The sequence below is a fragment of the Musca domestica genome, unplaced genomic scaffold (assembly GCF_030504385.1).
Source record: "Musca domestica strain aabys unplaced genomic scaffold, Musca_domestica.polishedcontigs.V.1.1 22, whole genome shotgun sequence".
In the NCBI taxonomy this organism is placed as follows: domain Eukaryota; kingdom Metazoa; phylum Arthropoda; class Insecta; order Diptera; family Muscidae; genus Musca; species Musca domestica.
In genome coordinates this window covers 3,024,206-3,044,500 of record NW_026712262.1, presented here as the reverse complement: position 1 = coordinate 3,044,500, position 20,295 = coordinate 3,024,206, and the positions used below count along the sequence as shown (strand labels likewise).

General features: G+C 37.1%; 1 protein-coding gene across 2 annotated transcripts; it reads left to right on the top strand.

The window, feature by feature from the left end:
- The first annotated feature begins 65 nt into the window (after positions 1–65).
- Positions 66–10,953, top strand: LOC101897475 (gamma-tubulin complex component 2 homolog). 2 transcript variants are annotated; one of them, XM_005187191.4, is made up of 12 exons: positions 66–242; positions 410–562; positions 627–777; positions 839–1,381; positions 3,879–4,007; positions 4,076–4,329; positions 4,405–4,895; positions 6,224–6,395; positions 6,493–6,667; positions 6,731–6,877; positions 7,178–7,282; positions 10,260–10,953. In XM_005187191.4, the coding sequence occupies exons 1-12, from the start codon at positions 172–174 to the stop codon at positions 10,494–10,496; spliced, it is 2,628 nt and encodes an 875-aa protein (XP_005187248.2). In that variant the 5' UTR covers positions 66–171; the 3' UTR covers positions 10,497–10,953. The 2 variants fall into 2 exon arrangements, with proteins under 2 accessions (XP_005187248.2, XP_011294060.1); XM_011295758.3 differs by lacking the exon at positions 7,178–7,282.
- Positions 10,954–20,295: the final 9,342 nt, after the last annotated feature.

Here is a 20,295-nt window from a genome sequence, read left to right as displayed (position 1 = left end):
TTCATAAGTAAATTAATCGATTGCAAGAAATCGACTTAAAAACCCCTTACACATATAGAAGAGAGAGAGAGAGAGTGTAAACAAAAATAATTTTGCACTGTCAATTGTTGTTGGGGGAAAAAATAATTAACAGTTAATAAACAAACAAATATTAAGCTGAATATTGGAATAATGAATGAAGGCAACAACATGGCAAAGGATCCAACCAGAGAGACACTCAAAAAGCTAATAGAGCATTCCAAGTAAGTTGCAGGCCCAGCTGGAAATAGATGGTCAAAAAAATTTAATTTTTTGCAAAAGATTGAATTTTGTGTGATCGTTTTTGGGTGGCACCGTGTAGAATCGATAGAGCGCGATAATTCCAATTGCTTTCAGTATTCAAAAATTCCTTAACTTTTTCTGATTACAGTGCAACATTTAGTGCGGACGATGTATTGAGAGAGTTTCGCATTACCAAGGAGAAACGCAACAATCGTAAATTGTTAAAAATTTTGGAAATTATATCAAAAAATCAACCTAAACAGGCGGATAATCTGATTGAGGCCGCAAAGCTATTGGAGAAGTAAGGTCCTTTCGTTTGGGAGTGGTGTATTTTGCTACAGAATTGTTTTTTTTTTTTGTTACAGAAAAGATCCCTTCTACTGTTTGTTGAACTTTTTGAATCACTACTCGGAGACCAACATTATGCAAACAATGCGTAAAAAGGATATGTCCAGCTCTACACCCATGTTGGCCAAGACTATGTTTGAGAATGGCACACCAGATCGGGTGTCTGAGGTGGGTTTGAAGTCAATGTGAAATGAAAAAGACATTTGAAGATCTCCCTTTGTTTTTGTAGATCAAAGAACGTGTGGTGCAGGCAGCCTGTGGTGGCCTAAGTCGTACGGCCCAAAACAATAATTCAATTATTAGTGCCGGCCTCTTGAGCACAACCCCCATACCATCGGCAATGCCCGCATTGGGAGGCTGTTCCTTATTTCCTTCTTCGACGAAAAACAATAGCCGCATAGATGCCCTGTGGGATTTCCATAATATCGAAAATATACAATTTCAACAGAGCAATATTGCTGCCATACCCTTAAGTAGCCAAGAGAATCTGCTGCTGTATGATTTGATTTATTGTCTAACTGGAATGCGTGGTTCCTATATAACACCGGAATTGGACGCTGTGCGTGATGGCAATTTGCAAGCATTTTCGATGAAATTTAAAATTTCCGAACAAATTCACAGTTCGTTACGTGATATTGCCCAAGAAATCTTACCGCTGGCATCACACTACGCCTGCATACAACAGTTCATACAGAAAGCAACATTTTCCAATTGCAGTCAGGTGTTGCAGGCCTTAAGTGAGGCATTAAATAATCTAATACATGATTACTATGTGAGTATACGCTCCCCAAAAAGCATTCATAAACAAGTGTCCAAATGCTGTGGGTATGAATCTGTTTATACCCTCAGCCATGTGGCTGCAAAAGGTACATATCATTTGATAGGGCCAAAATGTGCCTCATCGACATAACGGTTTTAGATCCTAAGTCTCTTTGCCTAAAATCCGTTTCAGGAATTTTAGAGTCGATCTAGGGGTGTTCGCCCGTCTGTCTGTCTAGTAGGTGCTCACGATATTTCTCGAAGGGAGTATGCGTTTTGATCTAAACTTGGTACATCGTAATACTATTGTCAAATTTAGATCGAGTTTAGAGATGGCCAATATCGGTCCACTCCTTGTGTTACCTCCCCTACAAAAGGTCAAAATGTTGACAGGAAATAATTTAAAGAATAGAACAATGATCCTTTCATCGAATTGTGTGCAAACTTAACATATCCCAATATTTGCACCAGTGTTATGTCAGGTGAGAAAATGGACAATATAGGTCCAATACATCATGTACCTCACCAACAAAGGGTCAAAATTTTGGATAAATATAACTCGCATAAAATGCGAAATAAGCATCCGATCCGTGAAATTTGGCAAACCTCAATATTTTTGCTAACACAAGATATGGTGCAAAGATGGTAGATATCGATACACTCCTTCTCCTACCTCCCCCCAATAGGAGTCAAAATTTTGGATTAAGCTTCTAAAACGCGAAATGAGCATCCGATTTGTTCGAATCGGTCACCTTTGGCAGGAATAATGGCCTTCAAACGGCCAGTGAAACCGTCACACGCTGCCCGCGATTTTTTTTCGCCCATTCCCGGCGAAGCGATTGCTTGAGGTGATCGACACTTTGCTATTTTTTATTGGCAACCTTGCTTTCCAAAATACTCCAGACACAATAGTCCGGATTGGTTTGCGGAGATTTTGGTGGTCATTGTGCGCTGGAAATGAAGAAAGGAACCTCATTTTGTAACTATTCTTGGGTGGCGCGTGCTGAGTGCGACGGTGCTGAGTCCTGTTGGAATGTCCAAGGTCTGCGGACAAAATGTTTAGGTGCCCAATACACCCTCCAGAATATTTTTGGCGATAATATTCGGCATTTATTCGGATGCCACGGTCGATTAATACGAGCGGAAAGCGACCATCGGCTGTTATGGCGGCCCACACCATCACCATGGCCGGCGCTTGAGTTCTGGTGGCCAACTGAAGATGCACATTTTCAGCTGACCTCATTGGACAACGAATGTTTTCCCATCGGAGAAACCCAAATTCGGTAGTTCACCACCACTACAGTTCGGCCAAGCGAAGCAACTCTTTAGCTCTTTTGAGTCTATTTTCTTTCTGCTGCGGTGTATGTTAGATGTTCTTGCACTTTTTGGAATTCCAATGGCTTTACCCCGAGCTCATTTTTCAATATTTTCCGAATGAAATATGGCGATATGTTCAGCTCACGAGACATTTTTCGGCCACTGTGACGCGGGTTTTGATCAAGTCGCTTCTTTACTTTTCGAACCATATCTGCTGATGTCGCTGTTTTCTTCCGTCTACTTCCTTGACGTCGGGCTACGCTAGCTGTATCACGGTAACTAGCAATGGTACGAGACACAAAAGATTTATTCACATTTAAATGCTGGAGAGCTCTAACGATATCCACTTGTGGTTTTCCTGCCAAATATAAAGAAATCACTCTATCACGCTTGAATTCCATCACGAATAGATTTTTTTTTTGAAAATTCTCACCAAATTGCTTTTGTACGCTTATAAACAATATAATGAGCTGTCACTGGAATAATTTTAACAGCTGCCGGATGAGTGGCATAGAAATGACAGCAGTCTGAAGTTGATTGCAGTTTTTTCATCTCACCCTGTATATCTCATCTCACATCCCAACATTTTTGATAACACAAGATGTGTTGTGAAAATTGGATATATCGCTTCACACCTTCCGGTACCTTTTCCACAACGAGTCAAAATTTAGAACATTAATATCTCTTGTAAAATGTGAAATAAGCATAAGATTCTCTTCAAATTGCACACATCCCAACATTTTTATTTACACATGATCTGGTTTGAAAATGGCGGAAATTGATCCACTTCTTCTGGTACCTCCATCACAAAGGGGGCAAAATTTTGAATAACAAAAACGCTCATAAAATGCGAAATTAACTTCCGATTCTCTTCAAATGTCACACATCTCAATATTTTTATTAACACAAAATCTGGCGTGAAGATGTTAGGTATCGACCTACCCCTTCTGGTACCTCCACATTTTTGATTAACAATCATTTTCATAAAAGTTGTAATATATATCTGATTTTCTATAAATGTTGCATTTCCCAATATTTTTATCGGCATTAGATGAAGTGGAACACTTCGGCCCACTTTATCTGATACTAAACTAGCGAACTTGTGAATGCTGTGTCTAGGCCTGAAAACGTTGATGAACAAGGTTAAGTTGATAGAGAGGACCTGTTTTTCATATCATTACATTCCATTCCAGCTCCTCTTGGCACAATTGGAATCCGAGTTAAATGCTGGCAATTTAACATTACACAAAATGTTGTTCTATGTGAGACCAACCCTCAATACCATGGAAGTCTTGGCAGGGGCTGTGACTCTCATTGTGGCCGTGAGTATTATTCCAAACTGAAATTTTCTTTTATAGCCCAAATCCCTCTAATATTGTATTTTTAACAGAACGAACTACGTGGTGGTCAAGCCCTTACCTTGTTATTCAATAAAATAAGTGCTCTCACAGGCGATGAGGAGTCACAGAAATTCCTAATTCAACTCACGCAGCGAGCTGCAATGCCATACATGAACATATTGCAATTGTGGATACAAAAGGGTGTCATCAACGATCCACAACAAGAGTTTTTGGTGGAAGACAATGAAGTGATACGTCGTGAAGAATTGCCCGAACATTATTCGGCAGATTACTGGGAAAAGCGGTAATTACTTTCACCCACCCCTCACCCCCAAACATTTTCAATTTACAATAATCAAATACCTATATCTGTTTCCAGTTACACCATACGACGTGAACGTATACCATGTTTTCTGGACAAGGTTTCTGACATTATTTTACGCACCGGCAAATACCTGAATGTTATTCGCCAGTGTGGAAAGAAAGTCACACCACCGCAAACAATGAATCTACAATTCTCACCAACCAATCAGAATCACATCACTGTCATCCAGAATGCATATCGTTTTGCATCGAAAAATCTTTTGGAAGTATTACTCAAAGAAAACGATTTGATGGGTCATTTGATGTCGGTTAAACGTTATTTGCTATTGCATCAGGGCGATTTTATAACCCAGTTTATGGATGCCTGTGAAGATGAATTAGCCAAAAACGTTGACAAAGTCCTGCCGATGACATTGGAAAATCTTTTGGGTTTAACTTTACGTCTATCATCGGCCAAACATGATCCATACAAAGACGATGTCCATTGTGAATTGTTGACATACGATTTGGTAACACAAATGTCTAAGATTATGAACAACGAGGAAGGTAAGTGTGGAAGTGGAGTGTTGGGAAAATATGAAAGGGAGGGGATACCAGTTAACATGTAGGTGCAAATATAACTACTGGTTTTATAACAAAAAGTAATCTGAACGCATTCCTTAGATTTTTTAGAAAAGGCAATTAAATATTTTCCAAAGGTTATAGGTTAAAGGTTACGGATAGTGAAACGGCCAATAGATACCGGACGCGTCCACAGATTGCGGATAGTGAAACGGCCAATAGATGTATTGGGCAGCTGCGAAGTTAGATAAGCAGTCGTGTGCCCATCAGTGTTGCTCGGTTTGCAGTGAGGGTATCGACTGTATTGGAACGGTTGCCTCACTGATACCTGGGCGCCTCAGTGTGTAGCAGGCTTAGATGCCAAGTCCCTAGCATGGTAGGGAGGCTATGCCATGGTGGACCTCGTCTCCTCCAAAGTCCGAGATTCATGTGGACAAGAAAAGTTTAAATAAAACATACCTAAAAACACCAACAACTCCAATGGCCAAATTGCTTCGGAAGAAGCAACGACCCAGGACCGTTCAAAGGACACGAGTATAAATTCAGGAGGGGACGATACGATCCTGACTTACAGTGACGTTATCCGTGACCGTATTTACCAGCAGAGTGAACAATTGTCCGACCCGCCGGCGATGGTGTGGGTCGTCATAACAGCCGATGGTCGCTCTACGCTCGTAATAATCGACCGTGGCATAAGAATAAATGCCGAACATTATCTTGAAAATATTCTGGAGAGTTTATTAAAGCCTTGGGCATTCCAACAGAACTCAGCACCATCGGACTCAGCATGCGCCATCCAAGAATGGTTACAAAATGAGGTTCCTCGCTTTATTTCTAGCACACAATGGCCACCAAAAACTCCGTATACCAATCCGTTGGACTATTGTGTCCGGAGTTTTTTGAAAAGCAACGTTGGCACTAAAAAATACCAAAGTGTCGATCACCTCAAGCAAGCGCATCGCCGGGAATGGGCCAAATTACGGCAGAGCAACATTCGGGCAGCGTGCGATGGTTTCATTGGCCGTTTGAAGGCCATAATTCGTGCCAAAGGTGATCAATTCGAACAAATCTAAACTTATTATAAAATTTGATACTATTTCCGACATTTTTTGATTTTATTAAAAAAAATTAGAAACAAAATGTGAAAATTATGGCATTTTTAAATTTATTTAAACTATTTAAGTAATTGAACATTGGCTCAGGGTATACATCTGTCGGCTAAACCGACTGATACTTTTTAACTTGTTAATATTCAATTTGAAAACCTCTCGAAACTAGCCAGAACAAATTGATCCACTTCCATCCCTTTTCAGAATATTGGCAAACCCATGACCGCCTCGACTTGAATGGCCTGGAGTGTTTTGCATTTCGTTATGAAGTCAAGTGGCCTGTCTCTTTGGTATTGAATCACATTGCGATTTCCAAATATCAAATGTTATTCCGGCAACTGTTCTACTGCAAACATGTGGAGAGGCAATTGTGCAAGTAAGTATCTAACGCTTATAACTATTATTATTCGCACATACTCGATTGTATTGTAACAACCCTTCTTCTCTCTTTTCGCTTTTGCGACAACACTTAGAATTTGGAAAGAAAATTCTATTGCTAAAAAGTTTTCACCGCAGGCGGCCGAACTTTATCGTTCAGCATTCACGTTGCGTCAACGGATGATGAATGCTGTGCAGAATCTTGAATATTATATGATGATTGAAGTTATTGAACCAAATTGGCATATATTTATACAGAACATGAGTAAGGTAGGTAAATAAATTCCCTTTTTTAGCTGTGTAAAATGTATAATGTTTTGTAATTTGTTCTAGGTGGAAAATGTCGATGAGGTATTGTCGTTTCATCAGGATTTCCTAGATTCCTGTTTGAAAAATTGCATGCTCACCGATGCCACATCATTAAATCGTTCCATTTTTAAAATGTGCAACATTTGCTTGAAATTCTGTGAATTTATACAGGTAAGTGGACAATAAATAATATTTAATAATTTATATATTTTTTTAAATTTAAATTTGACTCGCACCTTTTGTTTTTTGTAACATATTTTGCACATTTAATGCAAAGATGTGGATTTTTGTTGCGTTCATTTTGTCTTTCAAAACTTTAATACTCACAACTCAAACTTAATTAAAAATATCCCTTTTTCTTTAACTTCGTTCTTTGCAATTGTTATAAATAATTAAAAAACAACAATAAATTATTGTAATTTTAATTCATCTCCCCAAACCACGTTTGCGATTGTCCAAAACCACAAAAAGAAATCGCAACGTTTCTTCCTTGATGCCGAACTTACTTCGATGATGTGCGACAGTAACGATGAGGAAAATTCTGAATCTGACTATGAATTTGCTAGTCACAAACAGGTATTTGTTGTAAACAAAAACATTAGATTATTCATAACAACAACAACAGAATAATAATATTGACACTATTTTTGGTTTGTTTTTAATTTGCACAATTATAAATCTTTTCTCTTCATTTGTAAACGATTACTAATTTTTTACACACGTATTTGCATGTAAATAATGCGTGCTTAATTTATTTAAACAAATTCTTTGTAGAAATTCCAATTATATTTAATTGCCCATCAGAATATTGATCGTTTTGCTCAATGGTGTGGAGGTGAATCCGTTTATCCATGGCCATCCGCTCGAAACTTTTTGGGTCTAAACTCACAAGGTTTCAGAACAACTCTACCAATTTGAACCAGTAAGGAAAAGTCAAAAGTCGGCCGGGCCGACTATATAATACCCTACACCACTATCCATATTTAGTAGAGCTCCCGTAACAAAAGAATGTATTTGAAGTAGATCATACCACCTATCAACATTTGGCTTTAGAGCAGTTATAGTTTGGTTTTAGTGGTAACTAATATATGGGAGGCATATCCAATTCTGAATCGATTTTCACTAAATTTGACGGAGACATTTTAATTTTTTATACACATTGGTATAGAGTGCATGATATCACTTCGAGAAGAATTATATTGCATAAGTATATATCGGAGCCGAGTTTCACAAAATGGAAATGTACGTCACGAAATTCTCTCCATTTGGGCTGATATTAGCCATTATTTGCACAATAAACAAGAAATAAGATAAGGATATATATGAGAGTTATATCCAAATCTCTCCCAAAATTATTAGATTTGGCGGCAGCTTTGATCACTTTGATTATAGTATATATGCGGAATTTCGTTTCGTTGAGGGAACAAAAGAAGGAAACGGAGTTTCGAAAGGTACAGGTTAAATCCCTGAATCATCCCTAAATTTCGGAAATCATCTTGATTATCAGCGTTGTCTCAAAAATCTTTACCACCAACTACAAAAACGAAATCGACCTGTATGACCCTCATTTCCTTGCATCCTTATCTGGCCTTATTTGCTGGACTATTCTGTTTATTTTCCAGGCTCCGCAAATTACAGGAGGAGATAAAAAACAAACTGCAACAAAGTCAAAAGCCGTAATTTTTAAATTTTTTTTTTAATTTTATTGAATGAAAGCAAAAAATGCCGGAAATAGCATCAAATTTTAGAATAATTTTAGATTTGTTCGAATTGGTCACATTCGGCACGAATTTTAGCCTTCAAACGGCCAATTAAACCGTCTGCGGTATTTTGGCCCATTCCTGGCGAAGTGTTTGCTTGAGGTGATCGACACATTGGTATTTTTTAGTGCCAACCTTGTTTTCGAAAATACTCCAGAAACAATTGTCCAACGGATTGGTATACGGAGATTTTGGTGGCCATTTGCGCTGGAAATGAAGCGAGAAACCTCATTTTGTAACTATTCTTGGGTGGCGCGTTCTGATTGCGATCTGATGGCACGGTCGATTAATACGAGCGGAGAGCGACCATCGGCTGTTATGGCGGCCCACACTATCACCATGACCGGCGCATGAGTTCTGGTGGCCAAACGAAGGTGTACATTTTCAGCTGACCTCTTTTGGCAGTAAACACGATCATTTTGTTTGTTTACTGCTGGACAACGAATGGACAAGGAATGTTTTCTCATCGGAGAAAACCAAATTTGGCAGTTCACCACTTTCGGCCAAGCGAAGCAACTCTTTAGCTCTTTTGAGTCTATTTTCTTTCTGTTGCGGTGTAAGTTCTTACACTTTTTGTAATTTCAATGGCTTTACCTCGGTCTCATTTTTCAATATTTGCCGAATGGAATATTGCGATATGTTCAGCTCACGAGCCATTATTCGGCCACTGCGACGCGGGTTTCGATCAAGTCGCTTCTTTACATTTCGACCTATTTCTGCTGACTTTGCTGTTTTCTTTCGTCCACTTCCTTAACATCGGGCTACGCTACCAGGATCACGGTAACGAGCGATGGTACGGGACACAAAACATTTATTCACATTTAAATGCTGGGGTGCTCTAACGATAGCCATTTGTGGTTTTCCTGCCAAATATAAAATAAAACACACTATCACGCTTGAATTCCATTACGAATAACTTTTTTTCTGGAAAATTCTCACCAAAATGCTTCTGTACGCTTGTAAGCAATATAATGAGCTGTCGCTGGAATAATTTTAACAGCTGTCGGACGAGTGGCTTAGAAATGACAGCAGTCTGAAGTTTGTTGCAGTTTTTTCATCTCACCCTGTATATTCGCAGACCACACTGAGACCACAGACCAACCTTTTGCTTTATAAGAGGTCTCCTTGTCTGAACTCCAAATTCTGCGGACCGTGTTTCTACTTTTTATTTTGTCGCAGATAGCTGTGGAAAGGTACAGTTTAAACAGCTCCGGATATATCACACCACCTTGGGGAAATTCCTGTTTTACTCCACCACCTAGGACTTCTTGTTCCTGAATTCCATGTACAACTGGCGTCCACACATATGGTTGATTATTCAACGTTTCAAACTTGGCCGGAGTATATCTGTCTCTACATCCTCAAACAGCGTGGTGTGGTTGGCTGTATCAAGAAACCGTCAATTTATGTAGGATATACAAGGATAATATTTTGTACTATTTTAAGGAGAAAAAATTAGTCATTTCTCAAGGTCGAAAACCTTGCTACCTAACACCCATTCAGAATATGCTTACTTATACCACAAAAGGAATAATAACCCAAAAGTTTATATTTCAATATCACATTTTAATTTCAATTAAATGATTAAAATTTTCTTTGAAACTAACAAACCCAAAAAACAATAAAAAAAAAACAAAATTTCACCTCAAATACTCTAGGAAACATCTGCAGACAGGTACATATCTATTTCATTTTCGTTATTTTAATGCCATAAGACATCTTCTAATACCAAAAAAACTTGTCGATAATTTCATATATTTAATAATAATTTTCTTTTCTGTTTTGTTTTACAGTCTGAGTCGTCCATGGCTCCAACCGATACATTTTCTGAACGTGTCAAACGTTTCGATTTGGAATTCACTGGTCTTCTCATTGGTCTGTTGAAGCAAATTAATGATGTGGCCTCAGATAATCCATCGGATCGTTTCATCAATTTGGTGCATCGAATTAATTTCAATTCATTCTATAACGAACAAATGGATAAGTTGTGTGCCAAGGATTCGATGATGGGACATCATAATCATCAATAAAAATGAAGCACCTACCCACCCACATCCACACACACACATACACACACCCAGCCAATTACATGTATTAATAACAGGACAACAACGCAACAACTAATGATGATGATGATGATAATGTTGTATCGAATGCCATCAATATATTGATGATAACTAATAATACAAAATAATACTCAGACACAAACATACAGACAGATAGACAGACACAAATACAAACATACTTGCCTTGTCATTCATTCATTCATTCATTCATACAAATTGATGATGATGATTGCATAGATATTATAATGGAGTATCAACTACACTATATTCATACATACACTACATGTAGCTATCTATATACACAAGTGTACAGCTATAGCTAGCTAGCCATACATTCAGATATTTGTTTGTTCGTTTGTTTGATGTTTTCATTTTTTTTCTTTGTGCACAAAAATAAAATAAATAATTGTTAAAACTTGAATTTGTAATTTGGGAATATTTTGAATCCAATCCAAAAAAAATTAAGAGCGGCGAACAAAAAATAATAATTACCCATTTTGAAATGTAAATGAAATGTTGACACACATCCGCATGTACATACATGTACATATTTTGCTGATATTTGTATAACTAATTAGATGCGGAATTTGTTCGATGGCTTTAAAGTTAAGTTTCAATTGGAAATGTTGGGGCAACATTTTAAGAAGAATGGTTTAAAATCATTGTTACAAGGTCGAAATTGAGAACATTAATGTGACTTCATGAAGCCAGTACATCCCGGAATGCCTGCTCCAGATTCTTTTAGTTCGTACTGGGGTTGAAGAAAACACTGGACCATGGTTCTGTTCTATATGTCAAAACATAATCCAACACAATTCTGTCTCGGTGCGATGAAATGCATGCAGAGATTTTGTGCATAATAGAGAATGTTCTGGACCAACCTAGTGTAGTTCTCAACGGGTCCATGTCTTCGTTGTCTTCACCAGTGTTATCGTCTGTATCATCGTCGGAGTATGGAACTCTACCGCAGTCTCCTGAACAGCAATATCCACCGCAGCATCTCACGCCATATATTGCCGTCCCAATTCCGGATTGCGCATCGTCTTTTCAATTTAATTGCGATGGATTCCGGGTTTCCGGATTTCAATTTAATTGCGATAAATTAATGGAATTTATGAATGGGGAGAATATTTTGATTGTAGAGGTGTCAGAAACCAAACTCCATGAAAATCACTGTCTACAAGGTTGTTAAGGTTACAACTTTTTGAAGAAAGATCGCACCTAAAGTGAACTTGGGGGATTTGTGCTCCTGTTTATACGAGGCTTTTCATTACAGACCTATCTCGCTTGAGCTAGCTTCTAGTAACACGCACATGGAAAATATGGGGGTATCGGTCAAGTGTAGAACTGCTGTATTGATAGCTGTGAACCAAGTTATGTGCCAGGCATTAGTCCGCTTTTGGTAGGGAATAACCACCTGGCACAAGGGGAGGTCAATGCCCACCAGGGATTGTGGTATTGGTCCTAGGTATTGGCCAGAAGGGATCAGCGTTGGCAGAAAAAATGGATTGTCTCCCATTCTGCCTTGTAAATGAGAATGTGATCTAACTTTCCTTAACCATGGGAAAATCAGAATTCAGACAGCTTGGTACCTTCGCTTTGAAGAACTGCAGAAAGGGGCTTTCGGTGACATCAACTAAGCTGCAGCCGCTCGCAATATTCCTCCTGGTCAAATCTCTAAAATAGCATCAAATTTCCCAGCAGAGACAGTGGACTAGCGGTCCCACCCTTTTGATCCCAGAGTCAGAGAACTGACATTGGAGATTAAAATATTGATGTAGGTAGAAGTAGAAAGGCCATTTGATAAGAATAAATTGTAGGTAACGATTAAATCGATCACAAACTCTTGGGAACGGATCCGAAGAGGTGCGCTGCCTACTTAACGTGCCCTTAGGGGTACGAAGAGAAGAGTACCAACTCATATCAGATCTCTTCCTGCCACGGAAACACCAGCGGAATTCTAACCGTACTCATCTTGAATTCAGCGAAAAAAGATTGAAGGTTAAAAAGTTGGTACAGGAGAACAGGAGGAAAAAATGGTTAGACCATCTGAAGTGTTGCAACATTGGAACCGATATGACTAAGCTGTGGGTAACGATTAAATCGTTCTCGAACTCTGCGAAAAATAATGATAGGATCTCAGTCATTTTTAACGACGCAATGGTGACTGATTGGAAATGGTGTGCTGGATTTTTAAGGCGATAATTTGTCAAGTACCCCTAAAGCTATAGGGCTTAATGAAGAGTACTACATCGTATCAGATCTTAACCCGCCGAGGAAGTAGCGCCACAATTTACGACGAGTGATTTCATCCCTTCCTGCTGGTCGAATAGCAGAAATAAGACCGAGATGTGCTTCGCTATTAACTCCGGAGTTAAACATGCTAGTTGTCAAGCGGAAAAAATGGGTAGAACATCTGAAGCATTGCAACATCGATACCGGATCTACAAAATTGTGGGCAACGGTTATGTCGCTCCCCAAGTCATCTAAAGTCGCTCTCAAAGTCATCTAAAGCGCTTGGACCCGATGAAATCTCTATGGTTTTGTTGAAGCAACTGGATGAGGCAGAAGTTCAGTATAATACCAAACTCCTCGAGTTGTCATTATCCAATAATATCTCGATATCCTGAAAATGGTCGGTGTGGTCCCGAAATTTTTGGAACTGTTTAACGTCTACCTTTATGGCATTCCACATCCCTTCAGACGGCATAGAAATAATAACGTGCGCGTATGAGCGTACCTTCGCTCATAGCGTTCGGATCCATCATTGATGACATCTGTCATTGATCTAAACACCTTTTTTATTGCAAAGAATTTGAAAATATATGCCAAGAAATCGACGGCACAACTTTTCATCACATGAACAGCGGAGTGGAGGCTGTCACTGGACGTGCAGGTCTATGGTGTTTTAATTCCGACCAATTACTCCAAGGTCACATTTGATGGCCTCTTCAAATTGTCCGCGCAGATCACGGCTATATGCGATAATATTAGAAGTAGGGACGATGTTCTCAAGGATCTTGCCGGCAGTACTTGGTTATCTGATAAAGAACCTTGTTGACCTCTTACAATGCAATAGGCCGGCATGTGGTAAACTATGAGACTCCGGTGTGGCCCGGCAAAGTTAGTGCTACTCAGTAGAAAAATATGTGGCCAGTAAACCTACTTACATAACTCCGGTATCGTTATGAAAATAAACTTAACTGAGAGTCGAGTACCTTAAAAAGACCAGAAGCTGCCACATAATTCCTGAACCCAAAAAAACATGTCGTGTGGTTCCGCCACTGAAGCCAGGCAAGGATGCCAGCAAAGGCGAGTTATGCAGGCCGTTTTCCTTTGTAGCCAGTAATAAAGACTAGTGAGTTTTTACTCCTCCCCAATATTATATGTTGCATAGACGGTCATGTGTGGTAGATGTATGTCTGCTGATGACCTAATTAGTTAGAGAGAGAGTGTTAACCAGTGTAACACCGTTAAGTTGGATGGGCTGAACGTGTAATATGCTCCACAGGAGGTGGATGAAAACATTTTAAACAATTCCGTTAAAAATTGGGCTAAAATCGCAATAATAACGATCGTGAGCCACCGTTATATGGGGTCTATATGAAAATGGGAAATATAGCATGATTAAATATACCGACAGAAGGACATCGTTAGATTCGAATTTTACTCTGATGAAGAATACATATACTTTGTGGGGTCTTACGTAATTATTTCGGGGAATTACAAACGGAATAACAAACATAATACGTTCTCCATAGTGTGGTGACAATAGAAAACACATCAATATTTTTCTTAGAGCGGAGGTCATTTTGATCTACCAAGAGTGGCTTAGATAATTTCTTTTTATTTAACACTGAACATTTAGATATATACATTTAATTCACCATCGACTCCACCTGAACACCGTCGGTAACAACTTCTTTGTGAGCCTTACGACTTTGTAATTTCGCACACTTTAGCTACCCGTTGTTGGACAACAATTGCATAAAAAAATAATCCCTGAGATTTGTACTTTTATTTGCGGGAAAAACTTTGACTAAAAAAAAGACGTTTGGTGTGGTTTGGAATTATAACTTGCTTTCTTTATTTTTCACTGGCTTATATACTAAAATTCTGTTTATTGCTGCATTTTCGTTGTCGGAAATGCAGCAGAAAAGAAAATACAGTTTTAGGCTAATATTAATATTTAAGTAAACAATTCTTTGGAAATTTGTCTGGAATAAAATGTTGAATTGCATATCAATATTTTAATAAACAATTCTTACAAATAAAGTATTAATGAATATTTATTCTTTGGAAATTTATTTTATAAAAATGCTGGATTTGCATATTAATATTTTGGTAAACAATTCTTTGGAATAATAAAATGTGGAACGATTCTCATTAAGGGAATAACGGGAGACACTATCGTTGAGGGGAATTAGTAGTTGATACTATAACACCCCCACCCTTAGTTTGAGGCTCCGACGAAATTATATTATCTTTGCCGGATTGTTTATAATAGTTTGGTTTTTTAATTGTACATTTGGAACATAGGTTTGTTTATTCTTAAAGAGATATATAAATATAATTAAGATACATATTGATGTACCGATTAAAATATCTATACTATAGCCAATTATTTTTGAGTTTTTATCTGTATATAGTACTTGTTTCAGTGTTTCCTCGTATTCTATTTGTTTTAGATATAAATTTTCAAGTTTTATGTCTGCAAGTGTTGTGTTACTGGTATCTTTAATTTTTGTTATAAGGTTAGGTAGGATAAACTTGTCTTGTATTTTTATTTTAAAATTCGTAAAGGTTTTGTTTAACGTGTTTACTTCACAATTTTCGAATTTGATTAAGTAATTTCCTGAAATTTTTAATTTATCTTTGTTACAATTATGTGATATCGTACTGTTAAAGTGTTTAAGGATTAATACTCCTGGAATTATTTCGCTAATTTCTTGGGTATTTAATGTTTGCGTTTTGCAATTAGCTTCTTCAAAGTTTAGTATATTGTTCAAACAATTATCATTAATTTTTATAAGATTTCTTTTTAGGTTATCTTTAATATACGTGCTATAAATATTTTTTTCTAAATCTATAAGAACATCAGAATGATTAACCATTATGGATTTATTATTTTCGTCAGGAATGGGTACGAATGTTACCTTGGATAGTGAATCTTGGGAATATTGTGGTATAGAGAGAATTATTATAACGTTCCCTTCATTACGTGCTATGGCTACTTTTATATTGGTATAGCTGTCAAAGCTTGTGATTAAATCGAGTTCTGTTTGGGTGAGAATATCTGTGGGAATTATTCCCAGTTTCCCGGAGAAAATAATCTGTCCTATGTCGTCTACGTGATGCCGTAGGAGTGAGATGTCGTTGTTAATCTGGTATATGTGTTCTATAAATGTTATCTCGTCCTCTATGGTTGAAATTTTATTCCCTATAATATTCTTGAATTTGACTAAGTAGTCCCCGATAATGTTTTGCTGATAGTTTATATGGTTAGTTATGTTCTGGATTTGGGAGTTCATGACATTGTTTATATAAGTTAGTTTGTTCATTTTGTTAGTTAAGTTTTCTTCGTTCGAATGTAGAGATTTGAGAGCTTCAGTTATTTGTTCTTCATCATCGCTGTCCATTGTACCTGCAATCATTTTTAAGCCTTTTCCTATAATGTTTAAGAGTGCCCGTTTCTTTCTAAAATGTGGGTTAAGATTTTCTATTTTCGCTTTTAGTAGCATAAAGTTCTTGTTTATTGTACTGATTAATGTTTTTGATTCACTACTGGATGTCTTTAGGGTGTCAATGTTGGTTTTAATTATCTCCATAGTTCGTTCGAATTCTGTAGTGTTTATTATGTGCAGTACTTTTATGTAGTGTTCTACGGTATTGGTCTCTCCTGTTTTTATCGGTATGTAACCATTATTGTTCGATAAGTCTTGTAAGTCGATAGTTTGGGCCTTGGTTGCTGTAGTAAATGCAACCATTATTATGATCCAGTTAATCATCTGAAAGGGGATGGTAATTATCTAGATTTTGCTTTAATTTTTGGGTTATTCTTGTCTTGATATTTCTTTTGAGGTCTTATATGTGCTTTGTAATATTTATGCCCTGTTTTTGTGTTTTCAATATGATCTTCATCGACTTTCTTAGATTCTATCTTTCTGTACCTCCTATGATTTTTACCCCCTCGAATTTCTCTTATATAGTTTGTACCTTCCTCTATCACTATATCGGTTCTATTTTTGTTAAGTTTATTAATATAGTTATTTTTCTTCTTTAATATTAGATCATGTATTTCGGGATATTTATCCTCATGTACTTTGCCATTTATAAAGTCTATAGGTTTGATTTGTGTGGTGCTATGAATAGTATTATTATAAAATCCAATGATACGTGATATTTTTTCCTCTGTCGTTTCGTCTTTGGATTGTTCGTCATGTCGTAGTAATCTTAAGTGTTCGTTCAATGTATTGTGAAGTCGTTCGATATCTGCGTTGGATGTATGGTTACTGTTTGATGTGTAGTGTATATTAATGTTCTCTTTCCTTAAATATTCTTGAATCGGAATGGCTTTAAATCCTAACTCATTGTCGACAACAATTTTTTCTATTCTTCCAAATGTGCTGGTATATTGCATTAATTTTGATTTAAACTCTATCCATGATCTTCCATTAATTTTGTATGCTGTGGCGTGTTTTGAAAATTTGTCAATTATAGTTAAGTAAAGTTGTTTCTCTAGTGTATAGAAAACGTCTAAGTGTAATATTTCTCTGGGTTTTGTGGGTGTTTCCGTTAGTTTGTAAGGTAGTCTAGGTGGTCTTCTGTCATACTTTTCCAATGTGCATATTTCGCAATTGTTAATGAACTGGGTTATCCTTAATTTAAGTTTGGGGTTATAAATTTTTGTTTTTAGTTCCTCGAACACTACCTGAATTCCTCTGTGATTTTTGCTTAGATGTTCTTCCTCAATTATGTTTGTTAGTTGGAGTTCGTCTTCTATATCGTCTAGTTTCTTAAAAGTCCTGATTAATTTGAATCCGTTATTATTTGAAAAGAATTCCCTACAAGTGTCTCTGAAAGTGTCGTAAAATTCATTGTCTATCAGAACTGCATTTATTTGTGTTGGGTGACAGTGGGTTTTTAAAATCATAATTGCATACTCTTTATCTAGTTCTTTTATTGTTACAGTTTTTCTAATATTCTGAAAGATGTTTTCGGTTTTTATCCTTGCTGATCCGGAATGAATTTTTTTTACGATGAGTTGGTTTTTAAATAAATTTATAGGTGAATCGCTCTCTTTAAGAATGGGTTGGATGTTTTCTAATGAATTGATCTCAACAATTTTATTTTCGATCCTTGATAATGCATCTGCATTACTGTTTTTTGTTCCCTTTTTGTATTTAATCTCATAATCGAATTCTGACAACTTGAGCCTCCATCTGACTAGTTTTGAGTTGGGTTCTTTAATCGAAAAGAGCCATGTTAGCGGTTTGTGATCTGTCTCGATTATGAACTTGCGTCCGAAAAGGTATGGGCGAAAGTATTTTGTGGCCCAAATAATTGCTAGAAGTTCTTTTTCTATCGTACTGTAATTGATCTCGTGATCATTTAGGGTACGACTAGCATAGCAAATCGGGTGGTTATCTTGAGATAGTATCGCTCCAAGGGCAAAATTACTAGCGTCTGTTGTTAGGGTGAATTTCTTAGTAAAGTCGGGGTAAGCGAGGATTGGGTCGTGTATTAGTAAGTTTCTTAGCGTATTAAAGCTTTCCTGATATTCTGGATTGGATATGTTTATTTTGGCATCCTTTTTAAGACACTTTGTCATGGGTTTAGCTATTAGCGAATAATCTTTTATAAATTTTCGATAATAACCAGTTAACCCTAGGAACTGTTTAATTTGTTTGGGTGATTTGGGGATGGGGAAGTTAACTATGCACTCGATTTTTTTTGGGTTAGGTTTTATACCTTCTAATGTCACGACATGGCCAAGGAATTCAGTTTCCTTTTTTAAAAATTCCGACTTGTCCAATTGGACCTTGAGGTTGGCTTCTTGCAAACGGTTAAAAACAAGTTTTAATGAATTTATGTGTTCCTGCAGTGAGGTGGAAAATATTATCACATCGTCTAGATAAACCAGACAGATTTTGTTGATATAGTCTCTAAGGACGTAGTTCATCAACCTTTGGAATGTCGCTGGGGCTGTCTTTAGCCCAAACGGCATTCGTAAAAACTCGTAATGGCCTCCTTCTACACTGAAGGCAGTTTTATGGATGTCCTCCTCTTCGATTTCAATCTGATGAAATCCTTTTGCGAGGTCAAGTGTTGTAAAATACTGGCATCTTCCCAGTTTGTCGAGTATTTCGTCAATGTTAGGTATGGGGTACTTATCATCGATTGTAACTTCATTTAATTTACGGTAATCAATGACAAGTCTCCATTTGTTCTTCCCACTTGCATCGGCTTTTTTTGGCACAATCCAAATAGGGGCAGAATAAGGCGAATTGCTATGCCTTATTATATTATTTTGCAACATTTCTTGTATCTGTCCTTCGACTTCTCTTTTATGTATGTAAGGATATCTATAGGATTTACTAATTATTGGAACATTGTTTGTTGTCCGAATTTTATGCTTTATAACGTTGGTAAAACTCAATCGAGTATTTTCTTGGAAGAAGATTGAAGAGTATTTTTTTATTAGCTGTAAGAGACATCTTTTCTCTTCAGAATTAAGGTGTTGTGTCCTAATTTGTTGTTCCAAGCTATGATATTGCTTCATATCCTTGGTATCATCGCCTACCTTCTGCGTGGGCATGATTTTACTTAAATTTTTGTTATATTGTTCTTCAAAAAATATTGGTTTGTCATTTGTTTCTTCTCTATTTTCGCTATTTTTATTGTCAAAAAGTATTGGCATGTCCTGTCCGTTTATTTGTATGGAATTGTTTTTATAATTTATGCAAGTATTGTATGTTTTAAGTATATCGTTGCCTAGTAATCCATCATAGTGATTGTGAAATTTTAAAACATAAAACTCTAACGCATTATTAGTTATATTAAATTCTTGAAATGCTGGAATTACTGCCTTTTCTGTTATGGTAACTTGGTGTTGGAGAGTTTTAATAACAAGAGGTTTTATTTGGTGTATCCATTTCGGATGACAAATTCCTGGATTAATAATTGAATTAGTGGCTCCAGTATCCACTATCAGTCTCAAATGACCTAACTTGGTTTTTACCATTATATATGGTAATTGCCTGTCGAGGCTCTGTCCCGAAAATTTTCGGCTGTGCCTATTTCCATGGGTTCAGGCTGATTTCTAGTGTTTTGTCTGTTTGCATGGAAAGGGTTTTGGAAATTTCCTTCGTGGTTTGGGAATGGTTGTTGGTAATTTCTTCCTTGGTTTATGAATTGTGGTTGGTGATTTCTTCCTTGATTTGCGAATGGTGGTTGGTGATTTCTTCCTTGGTTTGGGAATGGTTGTTGGTAATTTCTTCCTTGGTTTGGGAATGGTTGTTGGTAATTTCTTCCTTGGTTTGGGAATGGTTGTTGGTAATTTCTTCCTTGGTTTACGAATGGTTGTTGGTAATTTCTTCGTTTACTAGATTGTGCATTGGTCTGTGCTCTATTTTCATTGTTTCCGGTGTATGCGTAGCCGGCTTGAAATAATATGTCCATGGCCTGTTCCAAGTCTCCTGGGTTCCTACAGAGCAGGATGGATTTCATAGGCTCTGGAATTTTGCTTTTAAAAATGTTTAAA